Source organism: Salarias fasciatus, chromosome 20 (genome assembly GCF_902148845.1).
Source record: "Salarias fasciatus chromosome 20, fSalaFa1.1, whole genome shotgun sequence".
NCBI classification, from domain to species: domain Eukaryota; kingdom Metazoa; phylum Chordata; class Actinopteri; order Blenniiformes; family Blenniidae; genus Salarias; species Salarias fasciatus.
In genome coordinates this window covers 977,290-996,441 of record NC_043764.1, presented here as the reverse complement: position 1 = coordinate 996,441, position 19,152 = coordinate 977,290, and the positions used below count along the sequence as shown (strand labels likewise).

Sequence of the window (19,152 nt, the reverse complement as noted above, 5' to 3'; positions counted from 1 at the left end):
GTGGGTTAAACGAGCCGAGCCGGGTGAACCCAACCCGGGTACGGGGACGGGGCTCTCAGCTGGCCACATGTTTCTCTCTGGTCCGTCGGGATTTTTTCACATCAGTTTATTTTAGGCTGAAACAACAAGAAGCTATTTTTAGAACCTGAACGAGAACTCTGAGAACACAGAACTCTGAGAACACAGACTCCCCCCTCCCCTCCTCTCCCCCCCCTCCTCTTCCCCCCCCCTCCTCCTCCTCCTCTTCCTCCTTGAAGTTTCCACAACATGCTGGTTTCCTGCAGATCTTCATTCCAGATAAGAGGATGGATTGAGCCTCCCCAGCTGCCCCGCTGCCCCCCCAGCTGCCCCCCCTCCCCAGCTGCCCCCCAACCCCCCCCATTTCCATTCCCACACTGGACAGCCATTCCTCAGAGTTCCTCTGACTGACGGTTCTCATGGCGACGAGTGCGATGTTCCAGTCTCCTCCTGTACAGCCTCATGAAGGTTGACCTTTGACCTGTCGTGACCCCATGAACCCAGCCAGCTGTGTGACAGATGTGCAAACTACAGTCAGACCTCCAGGGTCTGTAGAGCTGTGTGTGTAGAGATGTGTGTGTAGAGCTGTGTGTGTAGAGCTGTGTGTAGAGCTGTGTGTGTAGAGCTGTGTGTGTAGAGCTGTGTGTAGAGCTGTGTGTGTAGAGCTGTGTGTAGAGCTGTGTGTGTAGAGCTGTGTGTAGAGCTGTGTGTGTAGAGCTGTGTGTGTAGAGCTGTGTGTAGAGCTGTGTGTGTAGAGCTGTGTGTAGAGCTGTGTGTGTAGAGCTGTGTGTAGAGCTGTGTGTGTAGAGCTGTGTGTGTAGAGCTGTGTGTGTAGAGCTGTGTGTAGAGCTGTGTGTGTAGAGCTGTGTGTGTAGAGCTGTGTGTAGAGCTGTGTGTAGAACTGTGTGTGTAGAGCTGTGTGTGTAGAGCTGTGTGTAGAGCTGTGTGTGTAGAGCTGTGTGTAGAGCTGTGTGTGTAGAGCTGTGTGTAGAGCTGTGTGTGTAGAGCTGTGTGTGTAGAGCTGTGTGTGTAGAGCTGTGTGTAGAGCTGTGTGTAGAGCTGTGTGTGTAGAGCTGTGTGTAGAGCTGTGTGTGTAGAGCTGTGTGTGTAGAGCTGTGTGTGTAGAGCTGTGTGTGTAGAGCTGTGTGTAGAGCTGTGTGTAGAGCTGTGTGTGTAGAGCTGTGTGTGTAGAGCTGTGTGTGTAGAGCTGTGTGTGTAGAGCTGTGTGTAGAGCTGTGTGTAGAGCTGTGTGTGTAGAGCTGTGTGTGTAGAGCTGTGTGTAGAGCTGTGTGTGTAGAGCTGTGTGTGTAGAGCTGTGTGTAGAGCTGTGTGTAGAGCTGTGTGTGTAGAGCTGTGTGTAGAGCTGTGTGTGTAGAGCTGTGTGTGTAGAGCTGTGTGTAGAGCTGTGTGTAGAGCTGTGTGTAGAGCTGTGTGTGTAGAGCTGTGTGTAGAGCTGTGTGTGTAGAGCTGTGTGTGTAGAGCTGTGTGTGTAGAGCTGTGTGTAGAGCTGTGTGTAGAGCTGTGTGTGTAGAGCTGTGTGTAGAGCTGTGTGTGTAGAGCTGTGTGTGTAGAGCTGTGTGTAGAGCTGTGTGTAGAGCTGTGTGTGTAGAGCTGTGTGTAGAGCTGTGTGTAGAGCTGTGTGTGTAGAGCTGTGTGTAGAGCTGTGTGTGTAGAGCTGTGTGTAGAGCTGTGTGTGTAGAGCTGTGTGTGTAGAGCTGTGTGTAGAGCTGTGTGTGTAGAGCTGTGTGTGTAGAGCTGTGTGTAGAGCTGTGTGTAGAGCTGTGTGTGTAGAGCTGTGTGTAGAGCTGTGTGTGTAGAGCTGTGTGTAGAGCTGTGTGTAGAACTGTGTGTGTAGAGCTGTGTGTAGAGCTGTGTGTAGAGCTGTGTGTGTAGAGCTGTGTGTAGAGCTGTGTGTGTAGAGCTGTGTGTGTAGAGCTGTGTGTGTAGAGCTGTGTGTAGAACTGTGTGTGTAGAGCTGTGTGTAGAGCTGTGTGTAGAGCTGTGTGTGTAGAGCTGTGTGTAGAGCTGTGTGTGTAGAGCTGTGTGTGTAGAGCTGTGTGTGTAGAGCTGTGTGTGTAGAGCTGTGTGTGTAGAGCTGTGTGTAGAGCTGTGTGTGTAGAGCTGTGTGTGTAGAGCTGTGTGTGTAGAGCTGTGTGTGTAGAGCTGTGTGTGTAGAGCTGTGTGTAGAGCTGTGTGTGTAGAGCTGTGTGTAGAGCTGTGTGTGTGGTGTTGTGTCAGTGCCTGAGTTCTGGCCTGCTGCCGTGTGGAGGTCTGTAGTTCTAATCCCAGAGGTCAATGAGTGGACCTGACCTTCTGACCTTCTGACCTTCAGGGTGACGCTCGGCCAGCTTCAGGCTTCAGTGTGATCCGTAACGCCTCCGTGTCTCTGCAGGACTCGGAACCTGTCTGGTTCTCCAAGACCTCGACACAGCAGGAAGATCCACTTCATCAAGAACATGAAGCAGTACGACACCCGGGGCAGCAGGTGAGGCAGCGCCAGGAGGAGTGAGCGGGGCGTCTCCAGGAGGAGTGAGCGGGGCGTCTCCAGGAGGAGGAGTGAGCGGGGTGTCTCCAGGAGGAGTGAGCGGGGCGTCTCCAGGAGGAGGAGTGAGCGGGGTGTCTCCAGGAGGAGTGAGCGGGGTGTCTCCAGGAGGAGTGAGCGGGGCGTCTCCAGGAGGAGTGAGCGGGGTGTCTCCAGGAGGAGTGAGCGGGGCGTCTCCAGGAGGAGTGAGCGGGGTGTCTCCAGGAGGAGTGAGCGGGGTGTCTCCAGGAGGAGTGAGCGGGGTGTCTCCAGGAGGAGTGAGCGGGGCGTCTCCAGGAGGAGTGAGCGGGGTGTCTCCAGGAGGAGTGAGCGGGGGCGTCTCCAGGAGGAGTGAGCGGGGTGTCTCCAGGAGGAGTGAGCAGGGTGTCCTCCAGGAGGAGGAGTGAGCGGGGCATCTCCAGGAGGAGTGAGCGGGGTGTCTCCAGGAGGAGTGAGCGGGGCGTCTCCAGGAGGAGTGAGCGGGGCGTCTCCAGGAGGAGTGAGCGGGGACTGGTTTGTCCAGTGTCAAACAGACCTTTAAAGGGGCGGAGTCTCATTTCCAGCTGTTTTTATTTTTGATGCTTCTGCTGTTTCCACTGTGGTCCCTGGAGACTCTGCTGAGACGTCCCCGTCCACCACAGCCTGCTGATCTGTCCCCCTGCCCCCCTGCCCCCCTGCCCCCCTGTCCCCCTGTCCCCCTGCCCCCCTGCCCCCCTGTCCCCCTGCCCCCCTGTCCCCCTGTCCCCTGTCCCTGGTTCTGTCCTCCAGGATTGTGCTGATCTGTGCGAAGCGTTCTCTCTGCGCCGCCTTCTCTGTTCTTCCCTATGGAGACAGTTTCTACCTCAGGTGAGAGAAACCATTTCCCATGATGCTCTGCTTCCTGACACACACACACACACACACACTCTCACACACGTGTCCATGTGTCCCCCGTCCACAGCGAGCCGTCCCTGAACCAGCCCCGGCGGAGACACTCCTCTGGAAACATCTCGTCCACCCTGGACCTGCTGCCGGGTCTGGAGGGCTTCCAGCTGGACCCGTACGGCCGGGTGAGTGCAGTCTGGACCGGGACTGGGACTGGGACCTGGACCTGGACCGGGATCTGGACCAGGACTGGACCCGTTCCTGACCCGGTCTCCTTCCTGACCCGGTCCAGTCCAGACCCTGACCCGGTCCCGTCTCCTTCCTGTGGGTTCTAGTCGGTGTCCTACGCCCGGTTCCTGTACCCGACCAACGCCCTGGTCCGCCACCAGCCGTCCTCCACCAGCGAGCTCAACCTGCGGCTCCCGGCCTGCAGGAGCTGCCGGGGGGCCGTCGGGCCAGGCAGCGCCGTGGGCCTCAACCTGGACCCGGGTGAGACCAGAGTCCAACTCACAACTGCTGGATCTCTTCTCAGAACCTACTTCCTGCTGGAGCACCTCCACCCTACACCTCCACCCTACACCTCCACCCTACTCCTCCACCCTACTCCTCCACCCTACTCCTCCACCCTACTCCTCCACCCTACACCTCCTCCCTACACCTCCACCCTACTCCTCCACCCTACTCCTCCACCCTACACCTCCACCCTACACCTCACCCTACACCTCACCCTACACCTCACCCTACACCTCACCCTACACCTCCTCCCTACACCTCCACCCTACTCCTCCACCCTACTCCTCCACCCTACACCTCACCCTACACCTCACCCTACACCTCACCCTACACCTCCACCCTACTCCTCCACCCTACACCTCCACCCTACTCCTCCACCCTACACCTCCTCCCTACACCTCCACCCTACACCTCACCCTACACCTCCACCCTACACCTCCACCCTACTCCTCCCTACTCCTCCACCCTACTCCTCCCTACACCTCCTCCCTACACCACCTTACACCTCACCCTACACCTCCCGGTGGAGATCGTGGAACCTTCGGGCTTCAGGAGCTGCAGTAGAACATCCGGGTTCCACCGAGGTTCCTGCTGCTTTAGTCCAGAACTGGTTTATTCAGAACTCTGTTCCTGCTGCTGGCCGTGCAGCCTTCTGATTGGATACTGCTGCTGGCCGTGCAGCCTTCTGATTGGATACTGCTGCTGGCCGTGCAGCCTTCTGATTGGATACTGCTGCTGGCCGTGCAGCCTTCTGATTGGATACTGCTGCTGGCCGTGCAGCCTTCTGATTGGATACTGCTGCTGGCCGTGCAGCCTTCTGATTGGATACTGCTGCTGGCCGTGCAGCCTTCTGATTGGATACTGCTGCTGGCCGTGCAGCCTTCTGATTGGATACTGCTGCTGGCCGTGCAGCCTTCTGATTGGATACTGCTGCTGGCCGTGCAGCCTTCTGATTGGATACTGCTGCTGGCCGTAAAACTGCCGTTACCGTTTCTCTCCAGTGGTTCGGCTCATTTCTTGAACAGAAATGACTTTCTCTAAACATCGTGGACAAATCTCCCAACGGCCCTGCGGCTGCTCGCGGCAGAGCGGCGTTTCTCATTCATGGCATCACAGTGGAAATGTCTCGGTACTCGTCTCAACGTCTCAGAACATCTTTGCAAATGATGAAGCAGTCAGGATAGATTTAGCACAATTCCTAAGTGAATAGATCACGTTGATGTGAACTGATCGGTTGATTCTCAGTCTCGTGGTCGTCCTCTCCAAAACACATCGGCATCATTTCATTGTGTCAGTCGCCTCCTGCAGAATCACCTGTTCAGTGTCAAACTCAGTCAAGAACACAGTTCAGTCCCATGAAGACCAGACGTGGATGTGTTTGCAGGAGGAACTCCAGCTCCATCCAGGCTGCAGCACACTGGGCTAAAAACAACTTTCCTTTTTGTTTTGTTTTGTTTTGTTTTTTCTTTCTTAGTTTTTATCTTACAGTATACTGAACTCCGGTGGATGGGAGTTGCTCTGTGTGTGAATAAAAAATTCTAACAGTTTCCTTGGAGGTATGAGAGCAATGTGAGAATCAGAACCTGAAGGTTCTTCTTACTGTAAAATGCTTTTTGCCTTCATTTTCTTATACACAATATTTTCTGTTAGCTAAAAAACCCAAAGAAGAAAATAAACACTATGACAGGAACCATGATGAGTGAAGCCCTGGGCCCAGGCAGACGGGGACAGGAGGAACATTTCAGTGTTCTTCTGCCCTTAATGACTAAACATCTGAACATTCTGACTGTCACAGCTCACACGATGTCAAGAGGACAAAGCATTTTGAGGACACTGACCTTTTGTTTGAGAAAGAAATGCAGTTTTTCCCCCTGAGTGAGCTGTTTAGGCCGAGATCTGATCTCTGACAGGTGAACCGTGGTTCTGCTGAACCGTCCAGGTGGTTTTTGACGTCCGGTCTGTTTTGGGAAGTGAGCCGAAGCTGTTGAGAAGGATCTTTACGTTTTGGAGGCTCTGACTGTTTATAAGGGAAAGAAATGAAGCTTTGAAACATGAGTGAGCGGTTCTGGGAGAGAGAAGAGCTCCAGGGAGGGAACTCCGGTGCTGAGCTGAACTGTCACCGTTTTGCCAAATGATCTCAGAGTTTTGAAAATGTCATTTCAGTTTCAAGAAATGAGCCAAACCAGTGGAGAAAAACTGTAGATAAAACGTCTCTGTACGAGTCGAACCGCCGGCCGCCATCTTGGAATATTGCGTCATCAGGACGGCGCAGAACCGCCAGAATGACGGCGCCTGATGTGCATCCAGTTCTGCTCCCGAGGAGAACCAGCATGTCAGCATCCCGAGGACTCTCCGGCTGAGTGTTTAGTTTAGGACGCAACGCTGAGTCACATGACCCTCATGTGACCTTCCTGTGACCTTCCTGTGACCCTCATGAGGTCTGCCTCAGTCCAGCTCTGTGCTGGGTGGGGTTCAGGAGACCAGGGCGGCTCACTGGTCCAGGATCAGCCGGTCCAGAACCAGAGGGTTCAGGATGAGACACAGGATCCACCCAGCAGGTGAAAGGCGGGTGGAGGAGGGTGGAGGAGGGTGGAGGAGGGTGGAGGAGGGTGGAGGAGGGTGGAGGAGGGTGGAGGAGGGTGGAGGAGGGTGGAGGAGGGTGGAGGAAGGTGGAGGAGGGTGGAGGGGGGTGGAGGGGGGTGGAGGAGGGTGGAGGAGGGTGGAGGAAGGTGGAGGAGGGTGGAGGGGGGTGGAGGAGGGTGGAGGGGGGTGGAGGAAGGTGGAGGAGGGTGGAGGAAGGTGGAGGCAGAGCCTCGGGGGATCAGGGAGGGTTGACGTCATGTTGCTGGAGGGTGGAGCTGCTCCACCCAGAGCTTGATGAGTGTGTGTGTGTGCAGGGGTGGAGGAGGTGACGGAGGTGACGGAGTACGACCCCGACCTGCTCAGTGACCCCCAGTGGCCCTGCGGGAAACACAAGCGGGTTCTGGTCTTCGCCTCCTACATGGTGAGAACGAAAGTTCTGAATGTAACTACGGTTCCATTTCATCCCGACCGCCAGAGGCGGAGCTTAAAGCTCTGGAATGTTCTCTTCACACATGCGCAGTTCCAGTATGTTTACCAGCAAAGTCACTCGTGACCCCTGGGTGACCCAGGAACTGTATAAATTCCTGCTGGGGAACCCAGTTCGGTTCCTCCGGAATCTTCTCGCCTGACCTCGAGGATTCCGAGTGACAGAGCGCTCTGGCGGCCATCCGGGATTCAGTCGTCATGTATGTGTGTCGAATCACAGCAGGCTCGTGTGGGGGGGCGGGGCATGTGCACGGCCCCACCCCGGTAGCATGTATGTAGCGCACCACCCACGGTCCCATGCGGGCCCCAAAAAACAGAGATACGCCCCTGGCCTGCACAACGGTGAAGACGCCAGAGAATGCTGCGAGCGAGAAGGAGCGCGCGCCTCCCTCCGCCTGCTGGCGGCGCCTCCCTCCGCCTGCTGGCGGCGCCTCCCTCCGCCTGCTGGCGGCGCCTCCCTCCGCCTGCTGGCGGCGCCTCCCTCCGCCTGCTGGCGGCGCCTCCCTCCGCCTGCTGGCGGCGCCTCCCTCCGCCTGCTAGCGGCGCCTCCCTCCGCCTGCTGGCGGCGCCTCCCTCCGCCTGCTAGCGGCGGCGGCCCCCGCCTGCTAGCGGCGCCTCCCTCCGCCTGCTGGCGGCGCCTCCCTCCGCCTGCTGGCGGCGCCTCCCTCCGCCTGCTAGCGGCGGCGGCCCCCGCCGGAGCGGGGGTGCACTTGATACCCAGAGCATGTACCAGCTGGGGTAAGCGGGGCTGCGCCTTCTGCCCGCAACACACATCACTGACTGGCCGCTCAGCCGAGACACGCTAGCGGCCGCATGCTATCAGCGAGGCCACCGCGGTGGCAGCGGGAACGGCGGGCCCCGCCCACCTGCTAGCAGCGGCGTCACCTGCCCGAGCAGCTGATACGTAACAATCAGAAAGACGGGCTCAAAGGATCAGCAACACAGGCTCGTCCCGTCAGGTGTACGCCAACTGAACGCGAGAAGAAAAGAAGGAACCGAACTGGGTTCCCCGGCAGGAATTTATAGTAATTCCTGGGTCACCCAGGGGTCACCCAGGGGTCACCCAGGGGTCACGAGTGACGTGGTTGGTAAACATACAGGAACTGTGCATGTGTGAAGAGAACATTCCAGAGGTTTAAGCTCCGCCTCTGGCAGTCAGTAGGGATGAAATAGAACTACGAGGGTGGACCCAAAAGAATCCGGAATTTGATTATAACTTTTATTTCTGACATTTCAAAATAAAACACCACCGTCGCCTTCAAAATAATCTCCATCCGCATGAATGCAGCGCTCCAGCCGTGTCTCCCACTTCACCAATGCGTCGTCAGACTCGTGCGTAGAGTCATTCAGGGCCGGCTGTGATTTGTCTGTCCCCTCCTCCACATCTGCAAACCGCTGTCCCTTCAGCTGCTTCTTCAACCTGGGGAACAAGAAAAAGTCCCTGGAGGCTTCATCTGGAGAATCAGGCGGATGGGAGAGGAGATTCATCTCATTCTTCTCCAGAAACGGCGTGAGGCGCAGCGCCGTGTCCGCTGGCGCTCTGTGGTGGTGGATCAACCGGCTCCACTCCGCCACGACGCTCTGCTTCCTCCTCACATCCTCACGGAGCGTCTGAGGACTTCCTGTAGTAGTCCTGGTTTACAGTCTGACCTGGAGGGACAGACTCGCTGTGGACGAGACCCTGGACAGCCGAGAAGCAGCTCAGCGTTGTTTTCACGCTGAGCGGACCTGACGCGCCGACATCTGGCCCTTCTCAGACCCCCGGACCACTCCTGGACCTGAGTCTTCCCCAGAGCAGCATCCTTGTAGGCTTGCTGCAACAAGCTGAGTGTTTCTGCTGCTGGTTTTCCAGCAAGAAGCAGAATTTAATGTTTGCGCTGCTCTGGCTTCACAGTCAATGTCGCCATTTTGGAAAAATCGCAGACCGCCGCTGCACTCTGTTGCTATAAATAGCTCCTGACAGGCGTCAGTGTCGCTCTGGGAGCTCAGATTTCTCACAGATGTGCACGAGGCTTACCTGCAGCACATCTGACGGCCAGAAGTCCAAACTCATTATTATTATTGTTTTCTGACCAAATTCCGGTTTCTTTTGGGAACCCCCTCGTATACACGCACATACACACAAACACAGGTTGGGTTTCTCACTCTCGTGGGGACCTTCCATTGACTCCCATTCTGGTCTAACTCCTAACTCTGACCCTGACCCTGACCCTGACCCTGACCCTGACCCTGACCAGGACAGAGCCGAACCCTAAAGAAATGTTTTGACCTTTGACTTTTTTCAGTAACAACAACATGGTCAAGAAAACACTGTTTCCCTCATTAGCAGGTTTTCCTATCCTTGTGGGGACGTTTGGTCCCCACAAGGATAGGAAAACACACACACATGCATGCACACACGCACGCACACACACACACACAGCCCTCTGAGGTAAACTAACAGCTCTTTTACCTGGACTTCATTCTGGATCCTCCTCCTCCTCTTCATCCTCCTCTTCATCCTCTTCATCCTCCTCCTCTTCCTTCTCCTCTTCATCCTCCTCCTCCTCTTCATCCTCCTCCTCCTCCTCTTCCTCAGACTACGGTCATAGAGTACGTCCGTCCCTCGGACCTGAAGCGAGACATGAACGAGACGTTTAAGGAGAAGTTTCCTCACATCAAGCTGACTCTCAGTAAGATCCGCAGGTGGGTGGAGGTTCTGGTTCTGGTTGTGGTTCTGGTTCTGCAGTTCCGGGTTTAGAACCGGCTCCTTCAGGTTCTGTCTGTTCCCTGCAGTCTGAAGCGGGAGATGCGGCTGGTGGGGGAGTCGTGCGGCCTGCAGCCCGTCACCGTGGCGATGGCCTTCGTCTACTTCGAGAAGCTGGTCCTGCAGGGCCGGCTCAACAAGCAGAACCGGTACGGAACCGGGAACCCTGGGAGCCCCGGGAACCGGGCCCACACTCCGCAGAACCCCGGGACCTGCGCTCAGACTCTGGATTCTGATTCAGAGCATAGTATTGAGATCCTGATCCACATCCTGATCCTGATCCAGTGAAAGGTTCCTGGATCAGGATCAGAACTGGTTTTCAGCCAGAAGAAGAAAAACTGCCGTCAGATTCTGAGTAGAAATAAAGTTGAAGCAACTTGAACAGAGTCTGATGAGCAGGAGGCTCCACCTGCTGGTCAGCAGCTGCAACTGCAGCAGCTCCACTTCCTGACGGGGTCCTGATGGGTCCTGATGGGTCCTGATGGGTCCTGACGGGGTCCTGATGGGTCCTGATGGGTCCTGATGGGTCCTGATGGGGTCCTGATGGGTCCTGATGGGGTCCTGATGGGTCCTGACGGGGTCCTGATGGGTCCTGATGCGTCCTGATGGGTCCTGATGGGTATCGATGGGGTCCTGATGGGTCCTGATGGGTCCTGATGGGTCCTGATGGGTATCGATGGGGTCCTGATGGGTCCTGATGGGTCCTGACGGGGTCCTGATGGGTCCTGATGGGTCCTGATGGGTCCTGATGGGGTCCTGATGGGTCCTGACGGGGTCCTGATGGGTCCTGACGGGGTCCTGATGGGTCCTGATGCGTCCTGATGGGTCCTGATGGGTATCGATGGGGTCCTGATGGGTCCTGATGGGTCCTGATGGGTCCTGATGGGTATCGATGGGGTCCTGATGGGTCCTGATGGGTCCTGACGGGGTCCTGATGGGTCCTGATGGGTCCTGATGGGTCCTGATGGGGTCCTGATGGGTCCTGATGGGGTCCTGATGGGTCCTGACGGGGTCCTGATGGGTCCTGATGGGTCCTGATGGGTCCTGATGGGTATCGATGGGGTCCTGATGGGTCCTGATGGGTCCTGATGGGTCCTGACGGGGTCCTGATGGGTCCTGATGGGTCCTGACGTAGCTCTGCTCCCACAGGAAGTTGGTGTCGGCGGCCTGCATCCTGCTGGCAGCAAAGATCAGCAGCGACCTGAAGAAACAGGAAGTGAAACACCTGATCGACGTGAGACACACACACACACACACACACACACACACACACACACACCCAGTTACACTCAGTAACTCGCACATATTGACACACACACTAACACACTCAGTAACACACTTCAGTGTAATTTGACACCTGCATGTTTGAGAATCAGAACGAAGTGATGAACGAGAGCTGATGGTGTTTTCCCTCTGGCCCCGCCCCCTGGCCCCGCCCCCTGGCCCCGCCCCTGCAGAAGCTGGAGGACTGCTTCAGGCTCAGCAGGAAGGAGCTCATCTCCTTCGAGTTCATCATCCTGGTTTCCCTCCAGATGGCGCTCTACCTGCCGGAGAGCACCGTGCTGCCGCACTACCGGAGGCTGCTGCAGCAGCAGCTGTAGCCCCGCCCCCTCCTGAAGGCTCCTCCCCCTGCTCCTGACTCCTCCCCCTCCTGAGGATTCATGCTCCTCCTTCAGACTTTATAGAATTTGACAGATACAAACTTCATTTTGAAATTTCACTGGTTGACCTCTGAACTTTCATCTGAACCTCAGCTGGATTTTTCTTCAGCTCAACCGGTTCAAACCAGTTCAGACCAGACTGAATGTCTGCACTTCAAAGAAGTCTTCCTCCTCCTCCTCCTCCTCCTCCTTCAGGTCTTCTGATCTGTTTGTTTCTTAAGCGTAAAGTTTTTTTCTCTTCCTGTTTTATTTTGAAGCACTTTGGATTCACTTCCTGTTCAGACCGACACTGTAAACCTTTTTAATAAAATCATCACTGAAGAGATCCGACTGGAGTCTGATGTGAGAGGACAGACGTCCACCTCAGGGACAGACGTCCACCTCAGGGACAGACGTCCACCTCAGAGGACAGACGTCCACCTCAGGGACAGACGTCCACCTCAGGGACAGACGTCCACCTCAGAGGACAGACGTCCACCTCAGGGACAGACATCCACCTCAGGGACAGACGTCCACCTCAGGGACAGACGTCCACCTCAGAGGACAGACGTCCACCTCAGGGACAGACGTCCACCTCAGAGGACAGACGTCCACCTCAGAGGACAGACGTCCACCTCAGGGGACAGACGTCCACCTCAGGGACAGACGTCCACCTCAGGGACAGACGTCCACCTCAGAGGACAGACGTCCACCTCAGGGACAGACGTCCACCTCAGAGTACAGACGTCCACCGCAGGGGACAGACGTCAACCTCAGGGGACAGACGTCCACCTCAGGGACAGACGTCCACCTCAGAGGACAGACGTCCACCTCAGAGGACAGACGTCCACCTCAGGGACAGACGTCCACCTCAGAGGACAGAGGGGTCACCAGGGATCCTGGTCCTGGTCCTGGTTCAGGCTGGTTAAAGAAGTTCAGATGAAGCAACATGTTCTGGATCAGGTTCCTGGAGAACCGGGCCGAGGCGGGGGATCAAATGGTTGCTGACCCTGAACCTCCACCCTGCTGACCCTGAACCTCCACCCTGCTGACCCTGAACCTCCACCCTGCTGACCCTGAACCTCCACCCTGCTGACCCTGAACCTTCACCCTGCTGACCCTGAACCTCCACCCTGCTGACCCTGAACCTCCACCCTGCTGACCCTGAACCTTCACCCTGCTGACCCTGAACCTTCACCCTGCTGACCCTGAACCTCCACCCTGCTGACCCTGAACCTTCACCCTGCTGACCCTGAACCTTCACCCTGCTGACCCTGAACCTCCACCCTGCTGACCCTAGAGCTCACTATAGACCAGAACCATCCACCGCTGAGCCTGGTTCTGCAGGGTTCTGCAGGGTTCTGCAGGGTTCTGCAGGGTTCTGCAGGGTTCTGCAGGTTCCCTTCCCTCAGTCTCTTCCTGGATTTCCTGTTTTGTATTTGATGGTTTTTAAATAAAGCTGAATTGAATTCTCCAGATTTCACTGGGCTCCCCCCTCCCTCCAGCCTGGGGGTCCAGGACCCAGAACGGTCCCGGATCCAGATCGTCTCTCTGCAGATCTTCGATCTGGTTTACGCTCCATGTTTTGTTTTGTCAAATAATTGTAAATTTAAAAAATGTTAAAGAAGAAAAAAGATTCTGGAAGAAAAAGTGACGTTCGTCTTTATTTTCACTGAAAAGATTCAAACCGTCGTTTTTCACAAAACACTGATCAGCCCCAATGAACCCCCCTCCGCCCCCTCCGCCCCCCCACGGACACATGCGGCTCCGCCCCCTCCGCCCCTCAGGGCTGCATGCGGCCCCGCCCCCTCCGCCCCTCAGGGCTGCATGCGGCCCCGCCCCCTCCGCCCCTCAGGGCTGCATGCGGCCCCGCCCCCTCCGCCCCTCAGGGCTGCATGCGGATGGCGCCGTCCAGCCGCACCACCTCGCCGTTCATCATGGGGTTCTCCACCAGGGACGTGACCAGGTGGGCGAACTCGGCCGGGTCCCCCAGGCGGGACGGGAACGGGACCTGGCGGGCCAGGAAGGACCGGACCTTCTCCGGGAGGCTGGACAGCAGCGGCGTGGCGAAGAGGCCTGGAGGGACGGGGGGACGGGGGACGGGGGACGGAGACACAAGGAGACTTGAACAAAGTGAAAAGAGTGAAAGGAAAGGAATGAAAACTTTAAAAAAGTGAAAGAAAAGTGAAGAAAAAGTGAGCGAGATGTAAAGAAAAGTGTAACAAAAGTAAAAATAATGAAAGAAAATGTTTAAAAAGTGATGAAGTGAAGAAAAGTGAAAAAAGTGAACGAGACAAAGAAAAGTTACACAGTGAAGAGAAGTGAAAGAAAAATTTAAGAGTGAAGAAATGAAAAAAGTGAAAGAACAGTGATGGAAAGGAAAGAAAAGTGATGAAGAGTAACAGAAAGGTTAAGAAAGTGAACAAGACAAAGCAGTGAAAGAAAAGTGATGGAAGTGAAAGAAACATTAAAACAAGTGATGAAGTGAAAGGAAAGTGATGAAAAGTAAAGAAAGTGAAAGAAAAGTTTAAAAGTGAAAGAAACATTAAAACAAGTGATGAAGTGAAAGGAAAGTGATGGAAGTGAAAGAAAAGTTTAAAAAGTGAAAGAAACATTAAAACAAGTGATGAAGTGAAAGGAAAGTGATGAAAAGTAAAGAAAAGTGAAAGAAAAGTTTAAAAAAGTGAAACAACAGTAAAAACTGATCAAAAGTGAAAGAAAAATTAAAAAAAGTAATGAAATGAAAAAGTGGAAGAAATGTGATGAAAAGTGAAAAAGTAAAGAAAAGTGAACGAGACGTAAATAAAAGTGAAACAAACGTGAAGAAAAGTGATGAAGAGTAACAGAAGTTAAAAAAGTGAAGAAGATATAAAGAAAAGTGAAAGAAAAGTTTAAAAAAGTTAAAGGTTGTATAGAAGATCTTTATTACTAACAAAGATGAATTAAAGCTAAAGAATGGCGTCACGAAGCTGCAGCAGCCTGGTTTTGATCCTGATCAAAAAAAACAAAATAAACATGAATCAACTCTGGAGGCTGTAAAACCAACATTACTTTAGCCAATCGATAAGGAGGCAGCCTCCTGATCGATTGGTTTTCTAACGTGTCAATCAACCTCTCTACATTTGTAGCATAGCTGCTGTCCTGCTCTATACGCCCTTGTCCTACACCCCCCCCCCCCCCCCCCCCCCCCCCCCCCCCCCCCCCCCCCCGCTAGGCTCTGCTGCCGCGATCAACACGGGGGGGGGGGGTCACGCATGGCAGCGTTTCAAAAAGGACTGACTGGAAAATCCTCTGTACAACCTTTAAAGTGATGAAAAGTGAAAGAAAAGTTTAAAAAAATGAAGTGAAAGAAAAGTGAAGAAAAATAAAGAAAACTCAAAGAAAAAAGAGTGAGACGTAAAGAAAAGCGAAAGACAAGTAAAAATAGTGAAAGAAATTTTTAAAAAAGTGATGAAGTGAAGTGAAAAAGTGAACGAGACAAAGAAAAGTCAAAGTGATGAGAAGTGAAAGAAAAATATAAAAGCGTAATGAAATGAAAGAAAAGTGAAAGAACTGATGAAAAGTAAATTAAAGTGAAGAAAAGTGGTGAAGAGTAACAGAAAATTTAAGAAAGTGAACAAGACAAAGAAAACTGAAAGAAAAGGGATGAAAAGTAAAAGAAACATTAAAACAAGTGATGAAGTGAAAGGAAAGTGATGAGAAGTAAAGAAAAGTTTACAAAAGTGAAATAAAAGTAAAAAAAAAACTGATCAAAAGTGAAAAAAGTGAAAAAAAGTTAAAAAAGTAATGAAACGAAAAAGTGGGAGAAATGTGATGAAAAGTGAAAAAAGAGCAAGATGTAAAGAAAAGTAAAAATGGTGAAAGAACATTTTTAAAAAGTGATGAAGTGAAGAAAAGTGAAAAAGTGAACGAGAAAGAAAAGTTACAAAGTGATAAAAAGTGAAGCGAAAGAAAAGATTAAAAAAGTGATATAAAAGTAAATATAAACTGATGAAAAGTGAAAGAAAAGTGAATGAGACGTAAGGAAAATTTAAAGTGATGAAAAGTAAAAGAAAAGTAAAAAAAACTGATGAAATGAAAAAGAAGACGTGATGAAAAGTGAAAACGTAAAGAAAAGTGAACGAGACGCAAATAAAAGTGAACCAAAAGTGAAGGAAAGTGAAGGAAACCTTTAAAAAAGTGATGGAGTGAAAGAAAAGTGAAAGAACTGATCAAAAGTGAATAAAAGCGAAGTAAAAAACAGAACAGTTAAAAAAGTGAACAAGACAAAGAAAAGTGAAAGAAAAGTGATGAAAAGTGAAGAAAACATTTTAAAAAGCGGTGACGTGAAGAAAAGTGATGAAAAGCAGAAAAAAACTTTAAAAAAGTTAAAAGTTATGATGATGAGAAGTGAAATAAAAGTGTTGAAAGGTGAAAGAAACATTTACAAAAGTGATGAAGTGAAAGAATAGAGATGAAAAGTAAAGAAAAGTCAGCGAGAGTAATGAAAAGTTAAAAGTGATAAAGTGAAGAAAAGTGACGAAAAATGAACGAGACAAAGAAAAGTGAAAGAACAGTTTAAAAAAGTGAAAGAAAAGTAAAAAAAGTGATGAAAAGTGAAAGAAAAGTGAACAACACGTAAACAAAAAGTGAACAAAAGGTAAAGAAAAGTGAAAAAAGTGAAAGATAAAAAAGAGAGAAAAATTACAAAAGTGAAGAAAAGAACAGAAAAGTTCCTGAAGTGAAAAGACGAGAAGAAAGAAAACGAGACGTAAACATGGTCTCATTCACATCTGTTCATCAGGGACGGCCGTCCGTCTCCACCTGTCCACATCCGTCCCCGAGACGGAAAAGGCGTCATGAACTCTGCCAGGGTCCTCTGGGTCCTCTAGGGTCCTCTAGGGTCCTCTAAGGTCCTCTAGGGTCCTCTAAGGTCCTCTAGGGTCCTCTAGGGTCCTCTAGGGTCCTCTAAGGTCCTCTAGGGTCCTCTAGGGTCCTCTAGAGTCCTCTAGGGTCCTCTAGGGTCCTCTAGGGTCCTCTAGAGTCCTCTAGGGTCCTCTAGGGTCCTCTAGGGTCCTCTAGGGTCCTCTAGGGTCCTCTAAGGTCCTCTAGGGTCCTCTAAGGGTCCTCTAGGGTCCTCTAAGGTCCTCTAGGGTCCTCTAGGGTCCTCTAGAGTCCTCTAGGGTCCTCTAGGGTCCTCTAGGGTCCTCTAGAGTCCTCTAGGGTCCTCTAGGGTCCTCTAGGGTCCTCTAGGGTCCTCTAGAGTCCTCTAGGGTCCTCTAGGGTCCTCTAGGGTCCTCTAGGGTCCTCTAGAGTCCTCTAGGGTCCTCTAGGGTCCTCTGGGGTCCTCTAGGGTCCTCTAGGGTCCTCTAGGTTCCTCTAGGGTCCTCTAGAGTCCTCTAGGGTCCTCTAGGGTCCTCTAGGGTCCTCTAGGTTCCTCTAGGGTCCTCTAGAGTCCTCTAGAGTCCTCTAGGGTCCTCTAGGGTCCTCTAGGGTCCTCTAGGGTCCTCTAGGTTCCTCTAGGGTCCTCTGGGGTCCTCTAGGGTCCTCTAAGGTCCTCTAGGGTCCACTAGGGTCCTCTAAGGTCCTCTAGAGTCCTCTAGGGTCCTCTAAGGTCCTCTAGAGTCCTCTAGGGTCCTCTAAGGTCCTCTAGAGTCCTCTAGGGTCCTCTAGGGTCCTCTAGGGTCCTCTGGGGTCCTCTGGGGTCCTCTGGGGTCCTCTAGGGTCCTCTAAGGTCCTCTAGGGTCCTCTAGGGTCCTCTAGGGTCCTCTAAGGTCCTCTAGGGTCCTCTAGGGTCCTCTGGGGTCCTCTGGGGTCCTCTAAGGTCCTCTAGGGTCCTCTAGGGTCCTCTAGGGTCCTCTAAGGTCCTCTAGGGTCCTCTAGAGTCCTCTAGGGTCCTCTAGGGTCCTCTGGGGTCCTCTGGGGTCCTCTAAGGTCCTCTAGGGTCCTCTAGGGTCCTCTAAGGTCCTCTAAGGTCCTCTAGGGTCCTCTAGGGTCCTCTAGGGTCCTCTAAGGTCCTCTAGGGTCCTCTAAGGTCCTCTAAGGTCCTCTAGGGTCCTCTAGGGTCCTCTAAGGTCCTCTAGGGTCCTCTAGGGTCCTCTAGAGTCCTCTAGGGTCCTCTAGGGTCCTCTTGGGTCCTCTAAGGTCCTCTAGGCTCCTCTAAGGTCCTCTTGGGTCCTCTAGGGTCCTCTAGGGTTCTCTACGGTCCTCTAAGGTCCTCTAGGGTCCTCTACGGTCCTCTAAGGTCCTCTAGGGTCCTCTAAGGTCCTCTAAGGTCCTCTAGGGTCCTCTAGGGTCCTCTAGGGTCCTCTAAGGTCCTCTAAGGTCCTCTAGGGTCCTCTAGGGTCCTCTGGGGTCCTCTGGGGTCCTCTAGGGTCCTCTAAGGTCCTCTAAGGTCCTCTAGGGTCCTCTAGGGTCCTCTAAGGTCCTCTAGGGTCCTCTGGGGTCCTCTAGGGTCCTCTAAGGTCCTCTAGGGTCCTCCAAGGTCCTCTAAGGTCCTCTAAGGTCCTCTAAGGTCCTCTAAGGTCTTCTAGGGTCCTCTAAGGTCCTCTAAGGTCCTCTAAGGTCCTCTAGGGTCCTCTAAGGTCCTCTAAGGTCCTCTAAGGTCCTCTAGGGTCCTCTAGGGTCCTCTAAGGTCCTCTAAGGTCCTCTAAGGTCCTCTAGGGTCCTCTAAGGTCCTCTAGGGTCCTCTGGGGTCCTCTAGGGTCCTCTAAGGTCCTCTAGGGTCCTCCAAGGTCCTCTAAGGTCCTCTAAGGTCCTCTAAGGTCCTCTAAGGTCTTCTAGGGTCCTCTAAGGTCCTCTAAGGTCCTCTAAGGTCCTCTAGGGTCCTCTAAGGTCCTCTAAGGTCCTCTAAGGTCCTCTAAGGTCTTCTAGGGTCCTCTAAGGTCCTCTAAGGTCCTCTAAGGTCCTCTAGGGTCCTCTAAGGTCCTCTAAGGTCCTCTAAGGTCCTCTAGGGTCCTCTAGGGTCCTCTAGGGTCCTCTAGGGGACGTCCCTGTGTGGACGCAGACATGTGGACACGTGAAGCATGGACGAGCCGTCAGCCTGTCAGACAGCGGCTAATGCTAACGCTGAAGCTAGCAGTGGTGTCGGTTGACTGTTGTTTTTTGGAGGGAAACGTTGCTTCCTTGGTTGAGCGCATCACTTCCTGTAGCGGCGTGCTAAGCTAGCATACGAACCCGGGGCGATGGTGAGGACCCTGATGCCCATGGGCGCCAGGTCCCGGGCGATGGGCAGCGTCATCCCCACGATGCCGCCTTTGGAGGCCGAGTACGCAGCTTGTCCAATCTGAGGGAAGCAAACCGGGAACACGCTCATTAACCAGCTAACCGGCTAACCGGCTAACCGGCTGACCGGCTAACCAGCTAACCGGCTAACCGGCTAACCGGCTGACCGGCTAACCAGCTAACCGGCTAGCCGCCGGCCTTCATCTGACTCGAAGGCGCCACCTGTCCGTCGAACGCCGCCACGCTGGCCGTGTTGATGATGCAGCCGCGGTGTCCGTCGGCGTCGGGCTCGTTCTTCCCCATCTCCCCGACCGACAGGCGGATGACGTTAAAGGATCCGGCGATGTTCACCTGCGGGCGGAGGAACAGGTGGAGGAGGCTGATGGAGTTCTCGTCCTTGTTCTCCTTTAGGTTTTTGTTTGGATTCATGCAGGATGTTTGGTGAAAAAGCTTGGAGCAGGGTGGAGGAAGAGGGTGGAGCCGGGAGGAGGAAGAGGGTGGAGCCGGGTGGAGGAAGAGGGTGGAGCTGGGTGGAGGAAGAGGGTGGAGCCGGGTGGAGGTGGGTGAATTCAGGGGGT

General features: G+C 53.4%; 4 protein-coding genes across 5 annotated transcripts in view; 2 read left to right on the top strand and 2 right to left on the bottom strand.

The window, feature by feature from the left end:
* The window catches only part of LOC115408444 (natural resistance-associated macrophage protein 2-like), a 918,259-nt gene that overhangs the window by 447,359 nt on the left and 451,748 nt on the right, over positions 1–19,152 (top strand). The window lies entirely within an intron of this gene.
* The window catches only part of fam120c (family with sequence similarity 120 member C), a 52,769-nt gene that overhangs the window by 5,041 nt on the left and 28,576 nt on the right, over positions 1–19,152 (bottom strand). The window lies entirely within an intron of this gene.
* cables2b (Cdk5 and Abl enzyme substrate 2b) lies at positions 453–11,700 on the top strand. Its single transcript, XM_030118742.1, has 10 exons — positions 453–460; positions 2,411–2,503; positions 3,194–3,385; positions 3,480–3,588; positions 3,739–3,892; positions 6,814–6,920; positions 9,564–9,670; positions 9,761–9,880; positions 10,881–10,965; positions 11,189–11,700. The coding sequence occupies exons 1-10, from the start codon at positions 453–455 to the stop codon at positions 11,330–11,332; spliced, it is 1,119 nt and encodes a 372-aa protein (XP_029974602.1). The 3' UTR covers positions 11,333–11,700.
* On the bottom strand, positions 13,216–19,018 carry hsd17b10 (hydroxysteroid (17-beta) dehydrogenase 10). The gene is made up of 3 exons (XM_030119261.1): positions 18,797–19,018; positions 18,527–18,635; positions 13,216–13,447 (listed from the first exon to the last, which is right to left on the bottom strand). Exons 1-3 carry the CDS (start codon positions 19,001–19,003, stop codon positions 13,257–13,259), a joined length of 507 nt encoding a protein of 168 aa, XP_029975121.1. The 5' UTR covers positions 19,004–19,018; the 3' UTR covers positions 13,216–13,256.